The following is a 26106-nucleotide window of genomic DNA, read 5'->3' on the forward strand; positions in this document are numbered from 1 at the left end:
CCTGGGTTCAAGTGATTCTCCTGCCTCAGGCTCCTGAGTCGCTGGGACTACAGACACGCAAGGCCACACCTGGAATTTTTTTTTTTTTTTAAATAGAGATGGGTTTCACCTTGTTGTCCAGGCTGGTTTCAAACTCCTGACCTCAGGTGATCTGCCTGTCTTGGCCTCCCAAAGTGCTGGAATTACAGGTGTGAGCCACCAGCCCGGCCAGTACAGTTTTAATAATAGACACAAAATAGCTTTATTAATTAGATAACATTATCTTCTTAAATGCTCTTAATGCTATAATTGTCTACAAAGAATGACAGCTCAAAAATCAGGATATCCTTAGAAGTTAGGGATGACTTGAGAGATTCTTTTGATGAGGAAATTTATGAATTCCTGTATTAACAATGAAAGGACTCTAGAAGGGGTAAATGAGAAGAGAAGCACCTGAAGTATTTTTCCTTAGTAACAGCCGACCAGTACAGAAGTCTTCCTTTCCCTAGTGGATATGACTAAATAGCTTAACTTTCCTCTCCTGTCTGCCCTTGTGCCAAAAAAATTCAATCTTTAATTTATGTCATATAGAAAAAAAAATCAAGAAATGTCTTTTTTATTCCTATTTCTATTTTGGGTAACCTTCCTTTAGGATGCCCAACTAATCAAGAGGCTTAAAATATGTGCTGATTTACTATACTGTCTTTCCCCAGTTTATTGACTGGAACAGACTATAATGAGTGATATAAAATCATGAACGGAAATCTGTGAGTGTGGAGGGCTTACATTTTGACCACTTCAGGGAGTCATGTAGCTTATCTACATTCATCCAGACCTACATGTGCTTTCTTCCCAAGGCATTTCCAGTTTATCTGAGCACTCTTGAGATGTGAAGACTCAAAAATGTATTTGGGAGAGGAAGGAAGCAAAGGACATTTTCTTCTTAAAATTTTTTTAATTTTGATTGGCTTTACAATGATAAATTATATCTGAAAATTCATTCATTCATAATTGATAGCTGGTTGTTACTACTCAGTCTAGTTTCTAGAATCTGTATAATTAAGGAATAATCTTAAGCAGAATAATCCAAGACATTATACGTTCGTTGACAACAGAAACAATGTTTATTTATCAAAGAGTAGACTCACTGCAGAGAACCCACCTAGAATAGGTAGAGAAAATGCAAGCCCACTAAATATCTAGAGTCTTTGGTTCTTGTTAACTCAGAACGTGGTTTGACCAGCATCACTGGCATGACCTGGAAGCTTGTTAGAAATGCAGCATGGTTGAACCCACTCCAGACCTATGGGTTCATTATCTCCATTTTAACAAGATCTTCAGAAGATTTGTATGCACGCTGAGGTTTGAGAGGCACTGCTGCTCTAGAGGACAGCCTTCAGTCCAAGTGAAAAGCGCATTTCAGTCCACAAAGGGACTTACTCTTGTAAGAAAAGGAAGAATTAATGATTGTGCCATATGTACCCTTGTTTGGTTAATCTAGAATCTTAGCCACGGAAACAGTTTTAGGGATCCTCTAATCTAATCCGCTCACTCATTTTTACAGATAAGGAAACTGAGACTCAGAGTGGTTAAGTGACTTGCCCAGGGCCACAACTCATAGTTGACAGCTGGAACTAGAACACAGGCATGCTGATTCTCAGTTCAGTGTTCTTTTCACTGCCCGAGTCTGCCTTCTTTGATAGAGAGGTTAGTGAATATGTGTCTGTCCAGACTAGGCTTCCAGTGGAGTGAACACTGGCAAGAGCATTGTGTCTTGATTGGTAGAGAAACTAGCTTATTCTCTTGTTCAAGAGATTCAGGACGTAGAGGAGCAATAGTAAAGACAGGACTTACTTTTCATCCTTTGATCTAGATGTTAGCAAGTATGTAGCAGCTAATCTTGTCGTAGTAGCTATATTTCACCTACAAGAAATATATATATAAAGTAAAATATGATGAGGTACAATGATTTTTTTAGTGGTTTCTGAAAAGCTTATTAGAAACCCTACATGTAAATTGCTTCACATTAAATGAAAAAAATATATCATCTAAGTTCAATTGCAGAACTCCCTGTAGATTTTAAAGCCACTTAGTTACTTAAGTTATTACTGTGTTTTCATCAGACTAGATTTTTGTTAGGGCATGCTTAACAAAACCTCTGAAGATATATTTTCTTTTCTTTTTTTAGCCTGGCTAATTTTTTTGTATTTTTGGTAGAGACGGGGTTTCACCATGTTAGCCAGGATGATCTCAATCTCCTGACCTCATGATCTGCCCGCCTCAGCCTCCCAAAATGCTGGAATTACAGGCATGAGCCACCGTGCCCGGCCAGGCATTTGTTTTTAGAAGAGCTGAGAAGAAAAAAGCTTTTTGAGGTTCACGGAATACAACTTTAAAACTCTCAATTCTGACCTATCTCTAGTTTCAATTTTCTTTAGATAATGTTTTAATTATCAGACACTTCTGAAAACTAAAGGTATGCCTGGTCAGAAATAACTTTTGTGGTTTATATAAATTTTTGTTCACAATTTGGCAAACTTCACAATTAGACAGATTTGAACTTTTATGGTGTGTGAAGAAATCTCTACCAGTCGAGAAGTGCAGAAACAAACTGTGATATGTGAAGCAGTATGTTCCCGAAGTGCACTTTTCATTCAAAGTTCCTTTCTATCATCAGGTTCTAAATGTAACAATGACACGTGTCTTATTTAGTAGCCAACTACAGTAGCAATGCTGCTAGCCTACTTCTATCTTTACATCAAAAGTTAGTGCTAACAAAACTGCATCATCATGAGTCAGGTGACTTTATCACTTTTCTTAATATTTTTACATTATTTTCTTCTGTACTCAGATGAAAAAAATATACTTAGAAAAACATATCTTAGTCGGGCGTGGTGGTGGGCATTTGTAGTCCCATCTATTTGGGAGGCTGAGGCAGGAGAATGGTGTGAACCCGGGAGGCGGAGCTTGCAGTGAGCTGAGATCGTGCCACTGCACTTCAGCCTGGGCGACAGAGCAGGACTCTGTCTCATAAATAAATAAATAAATGCCTGTGTGTTTGTTTGACAATACGAAATCCAGTAAGTGAGGAGTGTAGAACTGTATTTTACCATAATGTCGAATATTTTTCCTTTCATACCCTCAACAAACATTTATTGATTGCTTGTAATATTTAGGCACATTCCCTCAGGGAACATGCAGTCTGGTTGTGGAGACAGACATGTAATCAGACAATTATAACAGAAGCTGAGATTTTGCCTGTTACAATGTTCCAGTCACTTTTCTAAGTGCTGTACATGTGGCAATTTGAATGTTTTTTAGAATTCCATTTTTAAATTGTTTGCCCTGAGAATGACAATATACATTCATAACTTTTCATAATCTACTTTGAGTTAATATTTGATGGAAAATAATAGAAACTGTGCATCCGTAGAGGTCCATTTACACTGTAGTTGTCATGTGTATTACCTCTACATACATTATAAGCCCTGGAGGTAATGTTACATACTTTTTGTTTTAAACCCTGAATGAGCGCATCTCATCTAATGTTGGAATCGCATGTGTTAATTTAATATTCTAAATAGGCTGTGAGGTGCCCATGAGGTGTAGGTGCTATTATTGTACTCATTTTATTGATGAGGAATTTGAGGCACCAAGGCTAATTTGCCCAGTGACATCCAGCTAGAAAGTGGTAGATCTGGGATTTGAACTCATGTCTGCCTGACTCCCTAACTTACATTCTTAACCACTCAAATCACAGTACCTTGTTTAAAGGTGTTACCATAAGAACAAACAAGAGAATGTGTAATTAACAGGTTTAGGGATGCTTCATTGAGAGTGATATTTTAGCTGATTACTGACTGATGTGTTCAAACTCAAAAGGGAAAAAGTGAATGGAGCAAAAGAAGCCATAGTGGGAGAACGTTGTGAGTAGAAGCAAATGAGTGTCAGACTTGTAAAGCACTGGTATATAGACTGCTCAGGAACTGCTGGCAGTTTCTGGGAACTGGTGAAATGATTGGAAATGAGGTTGGTAAGATAGGTGAAATTCTGATTTGCCTTGAATGCTTTGCAAAAACTGAGAGGCCGTGGAGCCCATAGGCTTAAGAACTTGTAATTCCAGAAGTGTGAATTGATTTATATGTTTGTTGTGCATTCCCTTATTTACACAGTTTAATAGAGGCAGTGATACACTGTCAGAATTAGCTACTTGTAATTTGGTTTACAAAATAGGATTTTTGAGCATTTATATCATTATATATGTATATGTATATGAGTTCCTGAAGATAACATCCTGACACATGATCCAAAAGGAAATGATAAGTATAACTATTAATAGATATTTAAAAAATTTTAACTATTTATGTTTAAAGTAATTATCTCTTTCTCTCTCCCAGCCCCTTTTCTGGTTTTGGAGTTTTTTAAAAACACATTGAAATCTTCTCTAGGCTGTCTTCTCTGAATTGTGTACCATATGCTTTGAGTTGAACCTCTTGACACAGACCTGGGAGGGTATGCCTAGGCTGCCTCCTGTAAGTGTCCGGTTGCTCTCTGTGTCCTCCAATTCGGATTCTTTTCCCTCTCCCTTTAAGGTGGAAGCTGCTGCAGTTTGGATTTCTTTTTTCAGAAATCTGTGCTAGATTGATGAGAAAGGTTTTGCAAATTCTTAGGGGTAGGTAAGAGGAGGAGAATTTGATAACAACCGTCAAATGCTGTGTTCCTCTTTTTTGTCAGGCTGCAGAACAAGCAAAAGCAAGCCCAGCTCTTGCAGCCAAGGATCCTGGTACTGTGGCTAACAAAAAAGAAGAAGAAGATTTAGCAAAAGGTGCGTTTTTAAGTCCCTGATGGTGGGAAGAAGATAAGCCTCTGTTTTTTCTCTGAGATATTTAAAGATAAAATAAATAGAACTTTGTAGCAAAAGCTGAAACCTACTTTGTTGCCCTCCTTAGTATTCTTCCCTTTCCTCTTGAGAGGCAGTTGCTGTTGCATGTGTCCTTTCAGTCTATGCTTTTGTGGCGGTTTTTTACTATACTGTGTATCCAAAAACAGTATCAAAAGCTTTTTTGTGTCTAACAAATTTGTTTTTCATAGGTAGTACACTTGAAGTGCCATTTGCCGCTTGCTTTTCTCATGCAACATTATGTTTAAGATCTATTCATGTGACATACCCATTAACTGTTCTGTAATATTCCAGTGTACCAATGAGTATACCACATTTTTCTATCTTTCTACTGATGGATGTGTGGATTCTTTCTGATTATTATTATTATTATTATTTTACTAAAATTAGGCTGTAGTGAGTATTCTTGTACATATTCTCTGTGCACATATGTGTGACTCTCTCTATTATGTGTGACTAAAAGCAATATTGTTGGATCATGGCATTGGTACATCTTCAGTTTTGCTAAATGGTTGTATGATTTGCTTTTCCATTAGCAGTGTATGAAAGCTATTATTAATCTCTGACAACACTTAGTAATCTTAAGGGTTTAACTTTTGTGAATCTGGTAGGTTTAAAATGATGTCCTGTTATTTTAATTTTAATTTTTTTGATTGCTAGTGAGACTGAGTTCTTTTTTATATATTCACTGGTCATTATGATTTTCTCTTGGGTAAATTGTCTTTTGTTAAATAAAGTAATGATATGTAGAAGTCTTTATTTGAAATATTAATTTGTTATCTAATTATTGTAGATATCTACTCCCGGTTTTTGACCTTAACTTTGATAATGGTGTATTTCATCAAGTAGAAATTTTAAGTTTTGAGAAGGCCAGAGCTGTTTGCTTTTTTGTTATGATTTTTACTTTTTAGTGGCTTTTAAAAAATATTGTTCTCTACCTCAGGGTCCTAAAATGTAGTTTTCTGTATTGACTTTTAGTAGCTTTAAAGTTTTGTTTTCATGTTTGTTCTTTTATTAATCTAAAACAAGAGTGGAAGAGCAGAAAGGGCTCTGGGTTGAGTTGAAAGCAGGATAATCAATGCCCTGAGATTACATTTCAGAGCCTGAATGACATATGGTCATGGTCTGCACTGGGGGAGTAGTGGTGGAGATAGAGGAGACACATTTGAGATCTATTTTAGAGGATTTGTTACGTTGAGTCTTTAGACTGATAAGAATTACCCTTGGAGCAATAAAATCCTGATTCTTCAAGATTACCTTTAAAGCTTTGATTTAGTAAGTCTGCAGTGAAGCTTGATACACTTGACTTTCCAGGCAATTTTGATGATTATCTTGAAAACTTAAGCTATAGGAATACATTTAAAAGGTCAAGGAAAATGCAAAATATCTGCAGCTGAAAAAGAAAAGTAGATCTAAGAGTTTGTATTTTTTATTACCCAGAATAATTTACATTGTATTTGTTCAGTAAAATAGGAGTTACCATGCTGTTCCAATTTTGTTAATTTATTTTAAACTTTCAGTTGTGAATGAATGAATAAAACTGACAAAATGATTTTTGTTCAATATATCAGGGTATGTTCTAGTTTCTAACTATGCTGTTGAAGGAAGAATACCTTTTACCTTGATGTCATTTTCTACTTCTTCAGATTGTTGGGTATAATAACATTTTGGATTTTTAAAAACTCATTGTTTTCTAGCCATTGAGTTGTCTCTCAAGGAACAAAGGCAGCAGTCAACCACGCTTTCCACTTTGTATCCAAGCACATCCAACCTCTTAACTAACCACCAACATGAAGGCCGAAAAGTTCGTGCTATATATGACTTTGAAGCTGCTGAAGATAATGAACTTACTTTTAAAGCTGGAGAAATTATTACAGTTCTTGATGACAGGTAATATTAATATTACATTTAAAATTTGTATGAAAGTATGTAGGGCTTCGGTGTTTCATATTATTCCTGTTGCTTGCAGTTACCAAATATAATAATAAATACTGACCCAGATGCTTCTCTGTATGGCAGACAGTTGGCTGATTTGCTTGTGTTATACTCAGTGGATTCTTATTTTGTCATTTAATTTTTTTCTTATTTCTTAGTTTTTCATTTGTTTTGGTGGCCTAGTTTAATCTATTCAGTTTTGGTTCTACCTAATAATATAAGTTGTTACATTATTTAAAAAGGTACAGTTCTGGAAAAACACTGAGTATGTATATGTACTTAATGGAATTTGTAAGAAATATATAATCTATTGAGTTTTTTTACACAGAACAGTATATCCATATGGAACAACTTTATTTTATATGGAATTATACATTTATTCAGGAGGTGATACAGTGCATCAGTTTTTTTACTATAGCTTTGTGATGTTTCACTTGAAAATGAATTGTCACTGATGCTTGTTACTGATAATGCAGTATTGAAATTTGCAGGTGTTTTTTAAAAATCAGCTCAGATTGATTTAAAGTTCTTCCTGTAGTGTCTCTCTTACTTACTGCCTTAGTCCATTTGGATAACAAACTACCATAGACTAACTGGTTTAAAAACAACAGGAATTTATTCCTCACAGTTCCGGAGTATAAGTCCATGGTCAAGGACCCGACAGATTCGCTGTATGTGGAAGGCCCACTTTCTGGTTTGTAGAAGGCTGTCATTTTGCTGTGTCCTCACGTGGCAGCAGGGGCAATGAGGTTTCTAGGGTCTCTTTTATAAGGTTGCTAATCCCGTTCATGACCTAATCGTTTTCCAAAGGCCCCCCCTTCTGATACCATTGCTTTGGGGGTTAGGATTTCAACCTGTGAATTTTGGGAAGACACAAACATTCAGACATATTTTAACTTTTTTTTTTTTTTATTATTTGTTTGGTTTTTTGAATGGAAGAAAATGAAGTAAAATTTGAGCTGTTTGGCTGGAAGTTGCACAAAACCTTGCATCTGTTCTTTCAAAAACATTTATTGAGTGCTTGCTAGCTTTCCATATACTAGAGTTTACACCTAGGAGTGTACTCTTTGTGAATGTTTTACACTGTGAACAGCGTCATCTTTCATATTTGTTCTGTTGGGAGATAAAAAGAAAAACCTTGCTGATGTGTACTGGAAAGAGCAATGATTTAGGAATGGAGACTGAAAGTGAGAGCCTGTCTTTATATCTCATTACAAAGCCTTCTTACTCTGGAGCCTGTGAACCACCTGAAGCTGACAATTTTTTCATATGGGTGCCTCTTTTTTGGGAGAGAGTCCATAACTGCAAAGCATGCATCAACAGTCAAAAGGATAAACAACCCTGTGTTTAATAGCTTCTTACCTTTTCTGAGTCTTCTCAGAAATAATAATGGAAGATTCATTGGCCTTTTCAGTGGGTTATTGTGAGATTCAAATTTTGTAATAGTGTAAGTTAAATACTACAAAAGATAAAGATTTATAGAAATAAAAATATTGTGGTAAAGCATTGTTTTCTGTTTGTCATAGTGATCCTAACTGGTGGAAAGGTGAAACCCATCAAGGCATAGGGTTATTTCCTTCTAATTTTGTGACTGCAGATCTCACTGCTGAACCAGAAATGAGTAAGTATTTTCCAGCCTGCCAATAAATGATGTTTTCTAATCCTTTTCTTAATGGAAGTTGAGTAAACTGAACTTTTTAGAGCAGTGTTGCCCAGGCTGGAGTGCAATGGCGCGATGTCAGATCATTGCAACCTCCGCCTCCCAGGTTCAGACGAGTCTCCTGCTTCAGCCTCCCGAGTAGCTGGGATTACAGGTGCCCGCCGCCATGTCCAGCTATTTGTGTGTGTGTGTGTGTGTGTGTGTGTGTATTTTTAGTAGAGACGGGGTTTCACCATGTTGGCCAGGCTGATCTTGAACTCCTGACCTCAGGTGATCCACCCACCTCAGTTTCCCAAAGTGCTGGGATTACAGGCGTGAGCCATTGTGCCTGGCCTAACTTTTTTTTCATATATATCTATGTCGAGGTTGTTGTTAAAATGCAAATTCATTAAGAAGTTTTACAGAATTTATACATTATATGTTTTTCTTACCAGTTGATTACAGTGTGACAAGTATAACCTCAGGGAGAATTTTTCCTGTTCAAAGGTTGGGACCGTTTCTCTAGTGTGTAGTCCCAGACTTGAAAACAGTGATCTCCAAGCAACATGTCAGATATTCAGAAGGAACCATTTTTACTAATCATATAAAAGTTTGTTTGATTTACAAACCCTGCTGACTAGGATAATAAACTAGAAAGTGGGGCCGTGGAGAAAAAGTGATACCAGTGGCAGGCTTAACAGTTTCAGGAGACATAGTCGGTCAAAGTAGTGAGAGACAGTTTACTGTGTTTCTGCATAATACTGTGCTTTAATGAATCTTCATAATGATGAGTTTAGTCATCAAGCAAAGTTTAAGTCATAATCTCCCTCTATTTAGGAAAACAGAAAAATAGATCTGTGTTGGTTAAATGGCATTGTGTAATGTGCTGACTCTTTAAAATTTTTAAACAGCTTCTATGTATAAGTTGATATGCTATAGTTGTTTGGCAAAATAGCTCATACTATCTTTTTTTAATGCTAGATAGAAGGGATCAAAGAAAATTACAAACCACAAGATGCTTAGGTGTTTTTTAGTTTATAAGAACTTTAAGAAAAAAAATCTTTGTCCTGGTCATCTTTTTATTTCCAGTAGCTCCTAATAGTAAATCTTACAATACATGCTACTTTATAGAATAAATGATACAGAAATATATATGTTAACAATAAAGAGACACTTCACTTCTCTTTCAAGAGGAGGCTTGAACAGCAAACCAGAAATTACAGATCTTTAAGAAAATGACGCACTCTCATAGTACTGCCAGGGTGTCTGGTGTCATGTTTATAGAGACACATTGGTGAGACCCAGTCTTTCAATGATGTTTTCTATGTCTGTGAGAGTTCAAAAACATGTCAGCCTTATTTAAATGGCATTGCGTAGTATGCTGACTTTTTAATAACCTGGGCTAGTAATGATGTTTTGTTTGTTTTGTACTTTTTTTTTTTTTTTTTGTCCTGAATCAGTTCCTGGAGAGGATAGAATTGCTTGGAGTTCTGTTCAAGATAAGGTCCAGGATCTCATGTAGATCCTGGAGCCATTTCATCTTTTTTTTTTTTTTTTTTTTCATGCGTATAGCAATGCAGCTTCAATATGAGTTTTCTAGTTTTCCTCATGTTTTTCACTCTGGACAATCTAAAAGAGAAACTGAAGAGAATCTAAAAGAAATGTAATGGGGTTGTAGTTCTCAAGCGTGGAGAGCAGGTGCTAGCATGATCCCCAGAACATCATTCTTTTGAGGAAATAGAAGCCCACTTCACTTAGCCTGTCAAATAGAAATGGCTTGCTTTTGCTTTGGAGATATAGTAAAATAGTGTGAAATCTTTTTGTTATATATTGTATATAAATAATATTTTTTTCACACACACATAGTATTAGTTCCTGTGAGAAAAGGGGCTACAAACTTGTGCATCGAGAGCTGTTAGAATATGAAGTCTGCCATGTGTTTTCTTGTGGGTAATGGCCAATGCAGTGCTAGCCCAGCTTTCGACTTGTAATAGCTCAAGATATAAAAAGCAAAAATGTCTGCAGCAGATGTTTCTTTTCCTTTATAGGAAACTGAATCAGCTGAAACTTTTTTTTGTATGTAGAATTTTGCTTTTGGTGACTTGAATGGAACGATTATATTTCTTAGGTTGGAAATTAAGCTATTTCTGTGTTATACAGAAGCACACAACACAGAGTAACCAAGTGATTGGGTTTCATGTTCTTAGGGTAAAATCACAGGCACAGGCCGGATTCCGGGAGTATGGGCTAGTAGAGCAAGATTGATTGGCATTCAAATCCAGGCTTTGTCATTTATTCGCTTTCTCTTTCACAAGAGTTTTTCATCTTTCCAAACTACCTTATTTATAAAAAGGGCATATCTCATAGGATTGTTTTGGAGATTCACAGGAGGAAATGTAATATTCCATCAAGCATATTCAATAGTTTAATAAACATTATTTCCCTTCCTTAAATTGCCCCTCCCATCTCCCTTTCCATCATGATTCCTAATATTTTATGAATTGATCGACCACATTGATGCAAGGATTAAAAGAATAGAAAGGAAGTTTGTTTAGTAGAGTTGTATGTGCCTTTCAGTAGTATTTGGAGTTTGTTATATAGCTATCGTTATGTTAAATCGTTTTTAAAGATTGCTTTGGGCCGGGCGCGGTGGCTCAAGCCTGTAATCCCAGCACTTTGGGAGGCCGAGACGGGTGGATCACGAGGTCAGGAGATCGAGACCATCCTGGTCTACACGGTGAAACCCCGTCTCCACTAAAAAATACAAAAAACTAGCCGGGTGACGAGGCGGGCGCCTGTAGTCCCAGCTACTCCGGAGGCTGAGGCAGGAGAATGGCGTAAACCCGGGAGGCGGAGCTTGCAGTGAGCCGAGATCGCGGCCACTGCACTCCAGCCTGGGCGACAAAGCTAGACCCCGTCTAAAAAAAAAAAAAAAAAGATTGCTTTGGTGAGTAGGAGAACTATGTGCTTCCGGCCAATGGATTGTTGATCCCTCAATGACCACTTATTATTGTCAAATGGTAATATTACATAACTAGAAAGTACAGGCTGATTTGTTGGAAAACTGAGATCCCTGCCAAGGCCACTTGCAAAGTTCTCCACTGGCATGGACGTCATTCTCTAAAAGCCTAAGTGGCATGCCAGAGAATATATAGCTGATTTTCCCTTTCATTACATTGGAGTAGTGTGGATTTTCTATCAAACCAGATTTTTTTTTCCTGTCAAATGAGATTTTTTCTTGAAGGATTGGTAATTTAAAAACAGGGTTTATTTTAAATTGCAGAATTCATTTAGGCCATTGTAAAACTTTGCTTTTGTCCTCCAGCTTACTAAACTCTGATATGTAGTAGGTGATTAATCTTTTTTCAGAAATACAACTCTTATTATTAGTGAAATCTGTTTTTATGGAAAATGTAAACTGTTTACAAGAAAAATTAAGAAATCCAGTTTCATAAAGTAATGTTCTGTTATTACTGCCAAAATCTGCAACTCAGTTATTTCCTAAATTGTGCCTTTTAGCTTGCTGGGAATATAAGAAAAATCCCCAAATCTCTCTTGGAAGTTAAAGTGCTTTAAAGTAGAATTTTAAATGTATTATAAAAAAAGATAACTTTTACGTATCTTACAGTTAAAACAGAGAAGAAGACGGTACAATTTAGTGATGATGTTCAGGTAGAGACAATAGAACCAGAGCCGGAACCAGCCTTTATTGATGAAGTAAGTGGTTTCCATGGTGATAGGCGTTGGTACTTTATATTGAAATTTAAATGGTTTTGCTTAAAAGAAAATTGATTACTTGAGTTTTTTTGTTGCAAAATTCTTGTGTTTTTTTTGTTACAAAAATTCAAGCAATGTAGACGATGCAGATTGTTTTTTAAACTTCCTCTCCAGTCCTTTGTTTGCCATGTCAGAGCCTCATTATTTTAAATTCCTGCTGAATATTCTGTAGAGTGACCTTAACATGATTTATTTAATCTATTGTTGAATGCCTAGGTTGTTTACAGCTTTTACAGTGCTGTAGCGAGATTTTTTTTTTTATATCTATCTTTGTGTTTCTTTAGGGTAGATACCCAGGAGTGAAACTGTTGAGTTGAAGGATTTGTGTGTTTTCCATGTTAATAGATACTGTCAAATTTTTGAGCAAAACAGGTTTTTACACTCCTATTCATACCATGCGAGAACTCCTGTTTCCTGGCATACTCGATGAGGATATAAATTAGTTTATTTTGCACATTACTGAGGAAGGGACACTCGTTGACTGTCTGTTGAAACAAATAAATTACTGTTCTAAAAATAAAATTGTCATTAAATTACTTCTACATAAATCATTTTATAAAAGCAGTGCTAATATATTGAATATCATTGGAGATGATTCATGGCTCCTCGTATTGACCACATTCTAGTATTTGAGGAAGAGCTTGTGCTAATTTTATATTAAATGTCTTCATATGTCATTGTCACACCTGAAACAATGTATATTTTTAGTAATTATGCTCAAAAATATAATGTCAACTTGGTGACACACCATAATTTTTGGAGCCACATAATGGTACCCAAATTTGTATTATTGGATTTAAATTTGAGATTTCTTGAATTAAGTTAATCACTCCTATTTAGTTAAGCTTTATAGAAACATCTGCTGTTGCTACATATAAAGAAAAGATTGAAACTGGCTACCTTTTTCATCTTTAAGTGTGTTTATGAAAAAATAACATGTTTGTGGTTGTCTTTTTCTACTCAAACTTAATACCGTGTTTTAAAATAACATTAACATAACTGTTGAATTAACTTAATAAATTAAATTATGCAACTAGCAAACCATTCAGGATTTTTCAAGTGTCACATTGTATAGATCAGGGGTTGGCAAACTCTCAGGCCAAATTTAGCCTGTTGCCTGTTTATTGGAACACAGATACATTTATTTATACATTGTCTGGTTGCTTTTGAGCTGCAGTGGAAGAATTGAGTAGTAGCAACAGAGATAGATCGTATGGCCTGCAAAGCCTGAAATATTTACTGGCTGGCCATGATGGAAAAAGTTTGCTTGGCCCCTGGTATAGATAGTTTAAAGAGAATCTTTTCAGATCCTCATTTACCATAGCACTCTTTCCTAAAATTGATCTGCCTGAGAACATTCTCTCCTACCATTTGTCATTTTTCCCCCTCTCCTCTCCCTTTTCAAGTCTTCTCTCCCACTTTACAGAAAAAAGGCTTACCACTTGCCCATAGTGAAGATTGCCGTGGTACATTGCCTCAGAGTATAAGAATTACCAGGGATGGTTCCAAATATTGGTGTTTGGATTAAGAAAGGAATGGCTCTAATGACTAGTTAATACAGCTGAGATGGTTTCATATTTTTTGTTTTTAAAAAATAGGACCAAAATGAATTTTCAGCTAGTAGATCATTAAAAATAATTTTTAATGACAGACCACTGTCACTCCGTTCCATCTTTCAGAAGGCACTGAAAGAATTTAATGAAATTGCCATAATAGCTTGATTATATAAACAAAATTTCTCCTCACTTGCAACTATAAAAACGAAAAATAGGAATAGAACTGATGCTGAATCCTGGCTCATTCTACTTTTCAAAACTTGAAATATAGTTAATGTTGTTTTGACCCTTTATGTATTAATAATAAATATAATCATTACCATATACATATGAATGTATCTAACACCGAGAGTATTATCATCAATTTACATATTTTTAGTGCAAAGAAATCTCATATGGTCATCACTAGAAAACTTTCAAGTATATTAGGATAAAATTTTGGGGGGGGAAAATTGAGTGGAAATATGATAAGTTCAAGGAGAAAAACAATTTGAAATACATGACAGAGACTGTTTTTTGAATGGTAATGGTGAGTGCAGATTGCTATGGTGTTTAAATTCCTTTGGCTATATTTAAAGGAATTTTTGACTGTTTCATTTTAAAACGTCAACGCTTAATCTCCTGGAAATCTTATTCTTTGTAACATTTTAAACGTATGAAAAATGAGATGTTATCTCTGAAATATGTGAAGGGTAGTTTATGGGCTTTTAGCAGTCTTTTGTGGGAGGCAGAAACAAAATTTGAAGAGTGAAACAGACTATGGAAGACTGTGCTAAGGACAAGGAATCCACCTGGGCTAGGGGAAGTGATGTTTGACTGATTGCATTGTATAAGAAAATGCTGGCCGGGCGCAGTGGCTCTCGCCTGTAATCCCAGCACTTTGGGAGGCCAAGGCGGGCGGATCACGAGGGCAGGAGATCGAGACCATCCTGGCCAACATGGTGAAACCCTGTCTCTGCTAAAAATACAAAAATTAGCTGGGCGTGGTGGTGCGCGCTTGTAATCCTAGCTACTTGGGAGGCTGAGGCAGGAGAATCACTTGAATCTGGGAGGCAGAGGTTGCAGTGAGCCAAGATCATGCTACTGCGCTCCAGCCTGGGGGACAGTGAGACTCTGTCTCAAAAAAAAAAAAAAAAACTTGCAGAGGCAGACTAGTTGTCTATCTAGAAACCCTACTTCTATGACACTAAATAATTTTAAATATTGTGTAGTGTTCTGTAAGCAAACAAAACAGAAACCATCTGTGTGTTAATGGACTCTCACTTTCATTTGACCTTTTTTTGTGTGTAGTAGGCACACTTTCTGACATATTTTTGTTTTGTAAGACTGCTTAAAATGAAAATTGTGAATAATTTACATTGAAAATTGGTATCCATTTCAAAATACAGAATTCTTTTGACTTGGGAAGAGTTTTTTTTTTAGCATACTTATGTCACTTTCACTCTCTGATGATTAATTTGTTTCTCAAGCTATTTTCCTTTTACACAGAATCATAGTTTTTAAATTTTAAGTAATTACTTTGCTTAGAATTAGTAGTCTTTGTTTGCCCTATGTACCTATATATAGTAGCATAACCATGTGAAAACCATGCGTGGAGAAAGGTTTGTAATTGTTTTAGTAGTAGTCATGGTAGACTAGATCTGTTTTGATTTTTTAAAAAATGTAAATACATATATACTTATGTATCATATAGATGTGTTTATGTAATGATGGTTTCATTAGTTCCATTGGTCTGTACAACAGAAGATTCTAAAATAGATCTGTGTCACTGGTTTGAGGTATCTTCCAGCCTTTCCCACATAGGAAAATAGATAGTCTTCCTCCTTCCTTTTATGACTAACGGAAACACTGGTAGAAAGAAAATGTAGAATAAATCCTGAGAGTTCCACTTAGAAGAGCAGCTGTGATACAGCTGAGCTCTGCCTTACTGAAACAGCTGCTGTATTCACCATGGGGGAGAAGGAATGACAAGTTGTTAGTCAGAAGCAACGCCATCTTGAGATGGATAGTACACTTGTTGGCGTGGCTAAGCTAAAGCTGCTCTGAAACAAAGCAAAATCCTCTAGCATGACATAAGAGGTGGAAGAACTCACGCACTGTAAGTTTAAATGTGGCTCGATTTCTTCTCACTTAAGAGAATCTCTGTTAGCAGTTGGTTTGTTTGTTTATTTAATTATTTATTTATTTATTTAGACAGGGTCTTGCACTGTTGTCCAGGCTGAAGTGCGTGGTGAGATCATAGCTCACTGCAGCCTTGACCTCCTTGGCTCAAGTGATCCTCCCACCTCAGCCTCCTGAGCAGTTTCAAAAATATATAGGAAGCACTTTCAAGGCTCTGACTTCATGTGGTACTAAAGAGAATAAATACATGGGACACTGAAAACATAGAAGCAAAATTGGAGTCTCCATAACTATGAATTTCGAAAGTTTGTCTAGTTAATAAGGTGAAAACATAAAGTTGCATAAAGGTTGGTTGCTTTTTATATTAACTACTTCATTCCTGTAGGATAAAATGGACCAGTTGCTACAGATGTTGCAAAGTACAGACCCCAGTGACGATCAGCCAGACCTCCCAGAACTACTTCATCTTGAAGGTAAAACTTTTCTATTTACCTTGCAAATAAAGAATAATTAGAGGTTACTAACTGGTGTCCTGTTGAAGAATGGGTTTTGAGAATAATATTAAAAATGGAACATTTCTCACTTCTCCTTGACCCGGGCTCCCTTTCTTATGCAGTTTAGACCTTGGGTAGAATTTGAATTCTTACAATTTTCTATCCAAACTAAGTGTTCTATTCAACATTTTAGAATCTTGTAAAATGAAAAATGGTACTTTAAGATTTTGAGACTAATATTTTAGATTAAGTTGTCACCATTATACTTTAAGAAAATCAATTTTGGATTCTGCAGACTAAGGTTAACGAATGTATATTTTTATTACTCCAAATTAAATCTTTTATTCCTTAAATTATACAAATATCTATCAAAGGTTCACATTTTTTTTTTCTTGTACTTTCTTATGTTCCTTTACATCTTGTCATTTTAGCAATGTGTCACCAGATGGGCCCTCTCATTGATGAAAAGCTGGAAGATATTGATAGGTAAAAGAACATGGGTGCATTTATGTTGTGTACCTTCCTTACTGACGCTATCGCTATAAACTGCAAGTGGGCTATAACTGCCTTTTTTTTTTTTTTTTTTTTTTAAAGAAATATTGTGGAGGAACCAATTCTCATTCATGTGTCTTCTGCTAGATGTGGAGAATGAGACTCATCTGTCCTTTTCTTTAAAGTGAGGATTTGATTGACCTTTACAATATAGTCAAAAAGACCAGCATAGATAGGTCTTTTAAAAACAAGGGCTTAGCGGTGTAATCCTCTTTGCTGAAGTGGCATTACCAGAGCTCAGAAATGACCCATATGTTAGTAACTAGGGAAACCAAGATATTCCTGGTACAGTCAGGTACGATAAGCTGGAGTTCCCTCAGCACAGCACGTAAGCCTTAAACAGTTTGGGTTGCTTCAGGGCTAAAATGCAGGATATTTTTGTTATAGGTGAAATTTTTAATAATGTCTGCTAGTACTACTTTTGCTATTTTGATATTTTGATGTATCAGTATTTAGAACATTATATCATTTCAGGAACAGCTATGTTTCAAATTATTGTGTCATGTTTCAGAAAACATTCAGAACTCTCAGAACTTAATGTGAAAGTGATGGAGGCACTTTCCTTATATACCAAGTTAATGAACGAAGATCCGATGTATTCCATGTATGCAAAGTTACAGAATCAGCCGTATTATATGCAGTCGTCTGGTGTTTCTGGTTCTCAGGTAAGCTTTTAGAAGCCCATGTTGTTTTAAATTCTCAAATGCACGGTCAGACGTGGTGGCTCACGCCTGTAATCTCAGTAATTTGGGAGGCCAAGGCAAGAGGATTGCTTGAGACCATGAGTTCAAGACCAGCCTGGGCAACATAGTGAGACCCTGTCTCTACCAAAAAAAATTAGCCAGGCTGGGGGCATGTTCCTTGGTCCCTGCAACTCGAAAGGCTGAGGTGGGTGGATAACTTGAGCCCAGAAGGTCGAGGCTGCGGTGAGCCTTGTTCACACCACTGCACTCCAGCCCGGGCAACAGCGACACCCTGCCTCTAAAATAAATAAATAAATAAATAAATAAATAAATAAATAAATTCTCAAATGCATTTGAGATTATTTGGAATAGCTGTTTGAAACTTTCTGAAACTAATGTTTAGAATTAAAGTTTAACAGAATTTTTTTATTTGGCAATTACAGTATATAACATACTGATTATACTAATAGTTTTTTGTTGTTGTTTTTTCAAAGGAAATTGCTTGTATCCATTGCAGTCTGTGGCAGTTTAGGAAATGTGACTTGTATCCATTGCAGTCTATGGCTACAAAACAATGAGTTCAAATACACTTTTTAAATGTCCTTTGGGATTCCTTAAAAAAATACCAACATACAGAATATTAAAATATATTTAATGTAAAGGGAGATTAGTATAAAGTTTCAAGGTAAGTTTCTTTAATGCTTCAGTATGGAGATAAACATGAGTTCAGCATATGTTTAACTAAAATGAAAACCATCAACAGCCTATTTCATTGAAAAGCGTTTTTCAAAATGCCCGTTGACAGAAGTAACTTTTACAAAAGGATTCCAGAGTGGTAATTTTTCTTGCTTTTGTAACCGAATACCTCTACAGAGAAAGTTCAGTATGCTTATTAAAATTTTAGAATTGAATATGATTTCTCTTTAACTGTCCCAGGTGTATGCAGGGCCTCCTCCAAGTGGTGCCTACCTGGTTGCAGGGAATGCGCAGATGAGCCACCTCCAGAGCTACAGTCTTCCCCCGGAGCAGCTGTCTTCTCTCAGCCAGGCAGTCGTCCCGCCGTCCGCAAACCCAGCCCTTCCTAGTCAGCAGACTCAGGCTGCTTACCCCAGGTAATTTGACTGTTGATTCTTGTTTGGAGTTAGTGCTGTTACAGCTGCTTAAGTGCTGTAGTTATCTATAGTTATCTGTAACTATAGATAAGTGCCCCAGTTATCTGTAACTCTAAAATATGGCTAATAAATATCTGTGATCAGCGTCATGTGGCCACCCCATTCGTGGTAACAAGTAGTAGAGCCTCTGTGGTGTTCCAGTACCAGCCAGCAAGCTGGTCCTCTGCTCCCCACTCGCTCAACTCCTGTAATCTGGTTTCAGCCCTATATTTTTAATACTACTCTTACCATACGTTTTATTGTTGTTTTATTTGCATCTATGATATTTGATAATGTCTTTGATGAAATTTACATGTAGTGACTATAATTTGTCATTTTCCCACACATTTTATATAAAATTTAAATTCTGTTATTTAAAAATTATAGTTCTGAGCTGTCTCTTTAAGACAGATATTTTCTTATTTTTGCCCTATTTTGGAATTTAGTTTATATTATAGGAAGGTACCCCATTTGAATCAAGAAGGTACAAGAAGATAAGCGCCCTTGTTTCTCAGGAGGCAGATGGCTGAATATGTGATGACAGAGGCCCATTTACTTTTGCCATTTACTTACAGTGCTCTCTGTCATGTAGTTAAATGCTTATTATGTGTTTTTTCTTCTGCTTTAATGGGACTGTAAGCTGAAATCTTTTCCTTGAAGCAAATAAAGGATAGGCTTTTAAGAGTTTACCAACGTGTATTCTAGAAGTTACGATATTCTAGCTGGCAATAGAAGTTTCTAGGTAGCACAGGCACAACTTCTAGAAACCTTTCCAGCAGGAAAGGATTGCCCAGGAATTTTCCTGTACTGCCCTCTCTATTGCACTATTCATCCTCAAAGAGTTACGTGTTGAAGATGCTTGGGGATTTTCAAGCATTATTTGGTTGTCAGGTTAGTATCCCGAAGTGACCTTAACGGGGATGATGGCAAGGCCTAAGTGTCAGAAAACAGGGCATTCCCTAGTGGGTTATGTATGTTAGAAAAAGATGTTAAGTGTAGCTTGCTCTCTTGCAGGATTTTTTTTTAAGTTGAAATCTGGTGGAAATGAATACCCTTATGGAAAATAAGCAAGCAGCTGTTCTTAGAGTAGCATATTGCTTTACAACTAGATACAAAGTGGGTAGAAGGTAGGAATTGTTGAGAAAACACTAGGGTTCCCGACTTAATAGGACCCTTGAGCTATTTTAGTATTAGCCAGAACTGCCACCTCTCTCCAGCTAGTCCTCTGTCTGACTATGTCACATGCTCCTTTACCTACCTTGTTACTAGAGATTACTTGAGACTCATTCTTCAAGGTCAGGACCTTGGGAAATTATCTTCGTGAATGAGATAACCTGTTGGTAGGTGCTTTAACAGTGAAGTTCTGTAGCACTGTGGCGCCCTGCTGCTGTTCTCTGTGAGTGACTCTGCTTCTGCTGGCGGGATGTGAAATCCCTGGCATGGGCCCAATCCCACCCATAGAGTGTAGCTATTAATGTCACCTCTCAAGGAACACATGCTTATTTCAATAGGTGTCTTTTGAAGAACATTTTCTTGAAATATCTAGCCCTCCCGTCCTGGCTCATTCCTGCATATTCTTTAGTTGTTAGCTTAGCTGCATTTTTACTGGGACATCTTCCTTGCTTTCCCACCTGTCAGCACTGTTCCTCCTGTGTGCTGTCAGAGGACTGTGTGTGTACTTCTGTCTATTTCCTGGCTGGTAGTTGCCTTTTTACTTGTTTGTATCCCCACTGAACGGCACTATCTTGAGAGCTGGCACTGTTTCTTTCACCTTTATAGCCATCCTATGTAGCACACAGTTTTACACTGGACAGGAACTCAGTAAATATTTTATAAATACATGTTTTAGTGTTACTGACAATTTCAAGTACTATATTAGATCAGTTAGGTGTATTTTAAAAATTCCTTGCAAAAGCTTCACAAAGGCTTAGAGGGCATTTAAATATCTATATATAAAGGTGCAATATGTAATATCTATTTATCAATATATAAAAACAGATGTGTGTTTGTGTGTTTCAATGGGGAAATGAGGAATTGCTGGTATAGCAAATGTAGGATGAGGAAATTGGAAAGAGTGAGAGCCAGGGTTAGAGGTCTCCTTACTAGAGATGTCCTGCGTATTTGACTCGAGCTTTCTAGCGGCAAATCAAGGTCAGTGAGGATTCTAGCGGCAAATCAAGGTCAGTAGGCAGGTTTTTTAGCACTCCTCGGTTTATATATATCTGAGAGGCTATCTCTTGTTACATACAATTTTGGTGTTAAAGCTCACTGTTTTTCAGACTTCCGTCATCCTAGGACAGTCTTATTAGTTGGGGAAGGTGTCACTGATGACAGTTTTCTAAAGCTACCTGTAGCGATGGTAGTATTATAAGGTGATAATAAGTGACAGTTACTGTTAGTATTATGAGACCACTGAAGCTTATGTATTTATTCGTCTCTGATTTTAGTTTACTGCAGTCAGCATGTGCCAGGCACTATGTTAGACACTTGAGAGTCTTCTTTAGCTTCAAGGTGCTTACTGAGTAGTAGGGGCAAACACATAAAAAACATATAATTTTATACAACATGATTTATATAAAGAAAGATATATGCCTTGTGCTTTAGGAGCCTCAGGGTTTGAGGAGGTTTTCCAGGAGGGTTATTCTTAGCCAGTAGAAAAAATGTGAGGAAGATGTTCTAAAGATGTGGTAGTCTGGAATGGCATGGTACTGGTGGAGTGAGCAAAGATGGGAGGTGTGAAAGGTGCGTGGTACATATCGGCATTCCAGCAGCACACTTACCAAGGGATGAAAGCGTGTGGGGAGCAGCGAGAGACATACTTGAAGGCACTGCCAAGGTCGAAGAATGCTTGTTCTAGATACCGTCTTAGGGATAATGAAAAAGTTCAGAAAGGGCTTTAAATGGGAGTAGTGTAGATGGATTCATAGGGGCAAGATTAGAAGCTGGGAGACTGTGGATATTAGGCAAGAAATGATGAGTATTTGTTGACAAGATACAGTGCTATTAATTGGAAAGAGTTGTTTAGGAGATTAGCAAATAATTATACATTGGGTGACATGGTTGGGAGATAGTGCAACGCAGATAAGAGAAAGAAGTATTGGTGAATTGCACAGTTTTGCCCAAGGCAACTGGGTGGACGGTGGAACTGTAAATTGAGAATGATTACAATAATGCTGACATTTAAGGGATATTTAGTATGTGCCAAGCACTGTGCTGTGTGCTTAACACAAAGTAACTTATTCCTCATAATAACCTGTGAAGTCGGTAAACTATTACCCCCATTTTACAGATGGGGAAACTGAGACCTGGAGACAGAACCAAAGTCTCACTTAACTAAGATTCTAAACCAGACATTCTGACTCCAGAACTCAGCACACAGACTCTATATTATGGCAATATTATAGCCCATACCATTGTAAATAATAGTATGAAATTTGACATCTTCTAATCAACTTTATATCTCACACATATGGAGTGATGACAAATAATGCCTTAGGTCACCACATTAGTTGGTGAAATGTAGCATTAAATTGCCGTCTCGTATAATAATTAAATTACCATCAGATAATGAATTTGTGCCGAGTACAAGAGCATTGAATTGACCAACAATAGATTTATAAATAACAATTGGAGGAAAGTTTAGAAATAGGCAGTATTTTGAAAATTCGGCAGTTGCTTTATATATAACTTGTTTTACATTTTAATACAAACGTAGGGGAATTCTCAGCATCTTAGTACTTCTCTTCACATAGCTAACCTAGTGTCTTACAGTGGAAATGCATGTATTTGGTTGGAAACAGGAAGACAGGAAGTAGAGGCAGTGGATAAAGACAACCTTTAAAGGATTTTTTTCTTTCTTTTTCTAATCGGAGCAGTGCACAAGTGCAGGGCCTTGAGATGGGAGTACTGGCAGCGGACCGGTGGGAGCGGGAGGCAAGCTCAGTACGTGAGGGGGTGCAGCTTCAGAGAGTTGATCAGCATGGTGGTATTTTCAAGGAAATAAGAGAAATGAGGGTATGAGGCCTTCCTTTCCATTAGTCCTCTGGGACAGTTCTTTTCAAGGACACTGGTGATGCCCATATTGCTAGACTCTTGGTCAGTTCACCATTCGCCTCCTCCTCCATTTGACAGTTCGTGATTCCCTCTTTTCTGAAATGCTTTTTTCACTTGCCGGTGACATTCTCTTTTCCCTTCTGCCTCACCGCCACTTCTTCTCAGTCTCATTTGCCTCTTGCCGCTTTGTCTTATGGACGTCAAGGTCCAGTGCTCAGTAGATGGACTGCCTTTTTCTCTGTTTGCAGCCGCTTCCTGGGGGATCTCATGTAGCCCCTGATTCTGAATGCCTCTGCGATTCTGAATGCCTCTGCCGAGGATTCCCAGATGCTCCCAGATGGGTGTTTCTCCGCACTTCCCCACGGGCCAGCAGACTTGAATAGCTGACTGCCTATGCAGGACAACAGGCTTGAATCTGACTGCCTATGCATTCTCTTTGGTTGTCTGTTTTTTGGACATCAAACTTGACAGATCCAAGATTATTACTTTGATCTTCCCCACACCCCTCCCACCCCCCAGTCTACTGTAGTCCCATCATAGTATTCTTTTCAGTGAATGGCCACTCTACCAGTTATTTCTACCAGTTTTTCAGTTCTAAACCTCAGGCATTCTGGACTCTTCTGTTCATTATCATATTTTGAAGGCATTATCTTCAAAATGTATCTAGACCCTGTCCCTTTCTCCCATCTTCACCATTACTGCCGTGGCCCTGCTGCCCTTTGGCTCTCTCCTGGTCGATCGTAATAGCCTGCAGTCCGCTATCCTGGTCCAGAGGGAGCCCATTAAACCCTGTGGAATCTTATCACCCTTCTGCTCAGAACCAGCCAGTGTCTTTTTGTCTCACTCAGAGTGTAAGCTACAGCCCTTACTGTGGCCATCAGGTGCTGTGTTCTCCAGCCCCTCCCCACCACCCTAGTCCTGCCGGGTGGTCTTAGTTGCTCTCCCCGCCGCCTTAGTTGCTCTCCCCGCCGCCACCGCAGCTCTCGTGGCCTCCTGCTGTTCCTTGAAGGTGCCTGGTGTTTTCTCTCCTCAAAGGCTTCTTTCTCTTTGCCTGAAATGCACTTTCCTAGGGAATCTATCTGGCTCACTCCCTCACTTTTTCCACATCTCTGCTTAAATATTGCCTTATTGGAGAGGCCCCTACCATAAACTAGAATCCGTGGTCCCAGCTGCTCTTGGACCTCCGTATTGTGCTTTGTTTTTCTTCTTAGCAGTTATAACCACTCGACACACAATCCATGTGTTTATTACCCTTTTCTACCACTAGAACAGAGGCTCCATGGTGGTGTAGACTTATTTCCGCAACCCCCCGCCCCACCTTTTTTTACACAATGCTTAAATAACACATGTTTTAATTGCAATGCCTAATATCACAATGCCTAAAATAACAATGTTTGGCACAGTATAGCTATTTAGTAAAAGGTTATTAAATGAATTGGCTATATGAATGAATGCTTAATAAATAGCTTTTCCGTTTATCTGTAAGTTGCTCTATAAATCAGTATTGATCTAATTGAGTGCTTTTCTTCCTCCACAGTACAATGGTGAGTTCCGTTCAAGGAAACACGTATCCCAGCCAGGCGCCGGTATATAGTCCTCCTCCTGCCGCTACTGCTGCTGCAGCAACTGCCGATGTCACTCTGTACCAGAATGCAGGACCTAGTATGTCCCAGGTGCCAAACTATAACTTAACCTCATCAACCCTGCCTCAGCCTGGAGGCAGCCAACAGCCACCTCAGCCACAGCAACCGTATTCTCAGAAGGCTCTGCTATAGGACCCGGTGTTCCACTTGGTGGCAGATGCCTGCTAAATGCCACTGACAATGTTATGAGATTCATTACTCTCTTAAGATGTGTTTATCCTCAGCTTATAGGAATCTCTCCAGATCAACAAGTTCAAATATTCAAGAAGGTAGAACTCTCTTCAATTTACACTGACTTTTTTTAGAGGTTCTTCCCCCACCCCCAGAGGAATGAAACTACTTACAACATTTAATTCCTTTCATAATATGAAAGAATTGATACAAGGCTATTTGTCTCGTAAACCTGGTCTGCAGAAAGTCAAACTTACAAAAACTGTTGTGGCAAATGTTATGTACATATATTGATATGTAACTGCATTAGTGGCCATTTTGAATCACAGTGGTGATCATGTGAATATATTTAACACTGTGTTAAATTAATTTACATTGCTATTTTATTTTAATCATAAACAGCTACCATGTTTCTTAATGTTTTGTGTAAATTTAAGGTAATTATACTATCCTTTTAAACTGCAAGAAAACAAAGTTGTAGCGTATTTACCTGAAGGCGCATTATGTTGTCATGTGTTTCAGTTTCACATTAAACTGAACCTTTTACTAATTGTGAGCTAAAGATACATATATAAATACACATGTCTTTCTGTAGCCTCTGCATACTACTAGCTGTCATCACACCAGCGTACAGTAGCTAAATTTTTGGTGCAATTATAGCAAATGATAATGTTCCCTTTTGAACTTTTACATTTTGGCATGACATTTCAGAATACTGTGAGACCATGAGACAAAATTAAGAACGATCACATTCTTTATTTCTTATTTTTAAAGAAATGATGTTGGTTTACCTTTTCCTAGTTGAAGATAGTAATTAGGTTTCTAAGCTGTATACTGTGTTTATTGGTGGCAGTGACACCAAAGATAGAGGCAATGGATAGAAATTTTAAACTGGAAAGAAAACCTGAATTACACTACATTTTGAAGTCTCTTGTAATTATTTGGGATATCAACAAAATTTGATTCATCTGTCTAATGCCATTGCTAGTCTTTTAAATATGTCTTTTAACACATTGTATCCTCTAATTCTTCATTAAAATGGAAATAAGTAGATGTTTCAAAGTAATCTATATTCCTGGCTTTGCTTAATGGTTTATATATTTATTGTTATCTTTCAAACTGGATTTTTGGGTTGCTCTTTCTGGTCTTTTAAAATTCGAATGGAATTATTTTGGCTTCCTACTTGGGAATATTTTCGAATGAAATCTTTTCTTTTAATTCATGCGAAAAATGTTTTCCACTGACATTGTAATCTTAAATATTTACAGTTTCCCTGGTTGGGCTATACTATTATTTTAACACTATTTAAAACAACTGAAAAGTTGAGTTGAACATCATATTTAATGAATTGATGTAACAGGTTTCATACTATAAATGAAAATTTGATGCTTATTTTCTAAGACTGTTGTAATCAGGTATCTTGTTTATTTTCTTTTTGAGAGAAGATTAAAT

The 26106-nt window shown here is 37.3% G+C and overlaps 1 protein-coding gene across 8 annotated transcripts in view; it reads left to right on the top strand.

Moving 5' to 3' along the window:
• Positions 1 to 25750, top strand: part of STAM (signal transducing adaptor molecule) — a 71612-nt gene extending 45862 nt beyond the window's left edge. For 5 of the 8 annotated variants that reach the window (XM_017869198.1, XM_017869199.1, XM_017869200.1 and 2 more), the window contains 9 exons: positions 4714 to 4804; positions 6577 to 6769; positions 8341 to 8435; positions 12082 to 12170; positions 16293 to 16380; positions 16833 to 16887; positions 17465 to 17618; positions 18573 to 18748; positions 24378 to 25720. In XM_017869198.1, the coding sequence (XP_017724687.1) occupies positions 4714 to 4804; positions 6577 to 6769; positions 8341 to 8435; positions 12082 to 12170; positions 16293 to 16380; positions 16833 to 16887; positions 17465 to 17618; positions 18573 to 18748; positions 24378 to 24615 (1179 nt within the window). In that variant the 3' untranslated portion in view covers positions 24616 to 25720. Of the gene's footprint in view, positions 1 to 1540; positions 1687 to 4713; positions 4805 to 6576; positions 6770 to 8340; positions 8436 to 12081; positions 12171 to 16292; positions 16381 to 16832; positions 16888 to 17464; positions 17619 to 18572; positions 18749 to 20056; positions 20128 to 24377 lie in introns of those variants that run through there. The other 3 variants (XM_017869203.1, XM_017869205.1, XM_017869197.1) reach the window with 3 other exon arrangements.
• The last annotated feature ends 356 nt before the right edge of the window (positions 25751 to 26106 follow it).

Source organism: Rhinopithecus bieti, unplaced genomic scaffold, assembly GCF_001698545.2.
Source record: "Rhinopithecus bieti isolate Rb0 unplaced genomic scaffold, ASM169854v2 scaffold_3043, whole genome shotgun sequence".
Classification (NCBI taxonomy): Eukaryota; Metazoa; Chordata; class Mammalia; order Primates; family Cercopithecidae; genus Rhinopithecus; species Rhinopithecus bieti.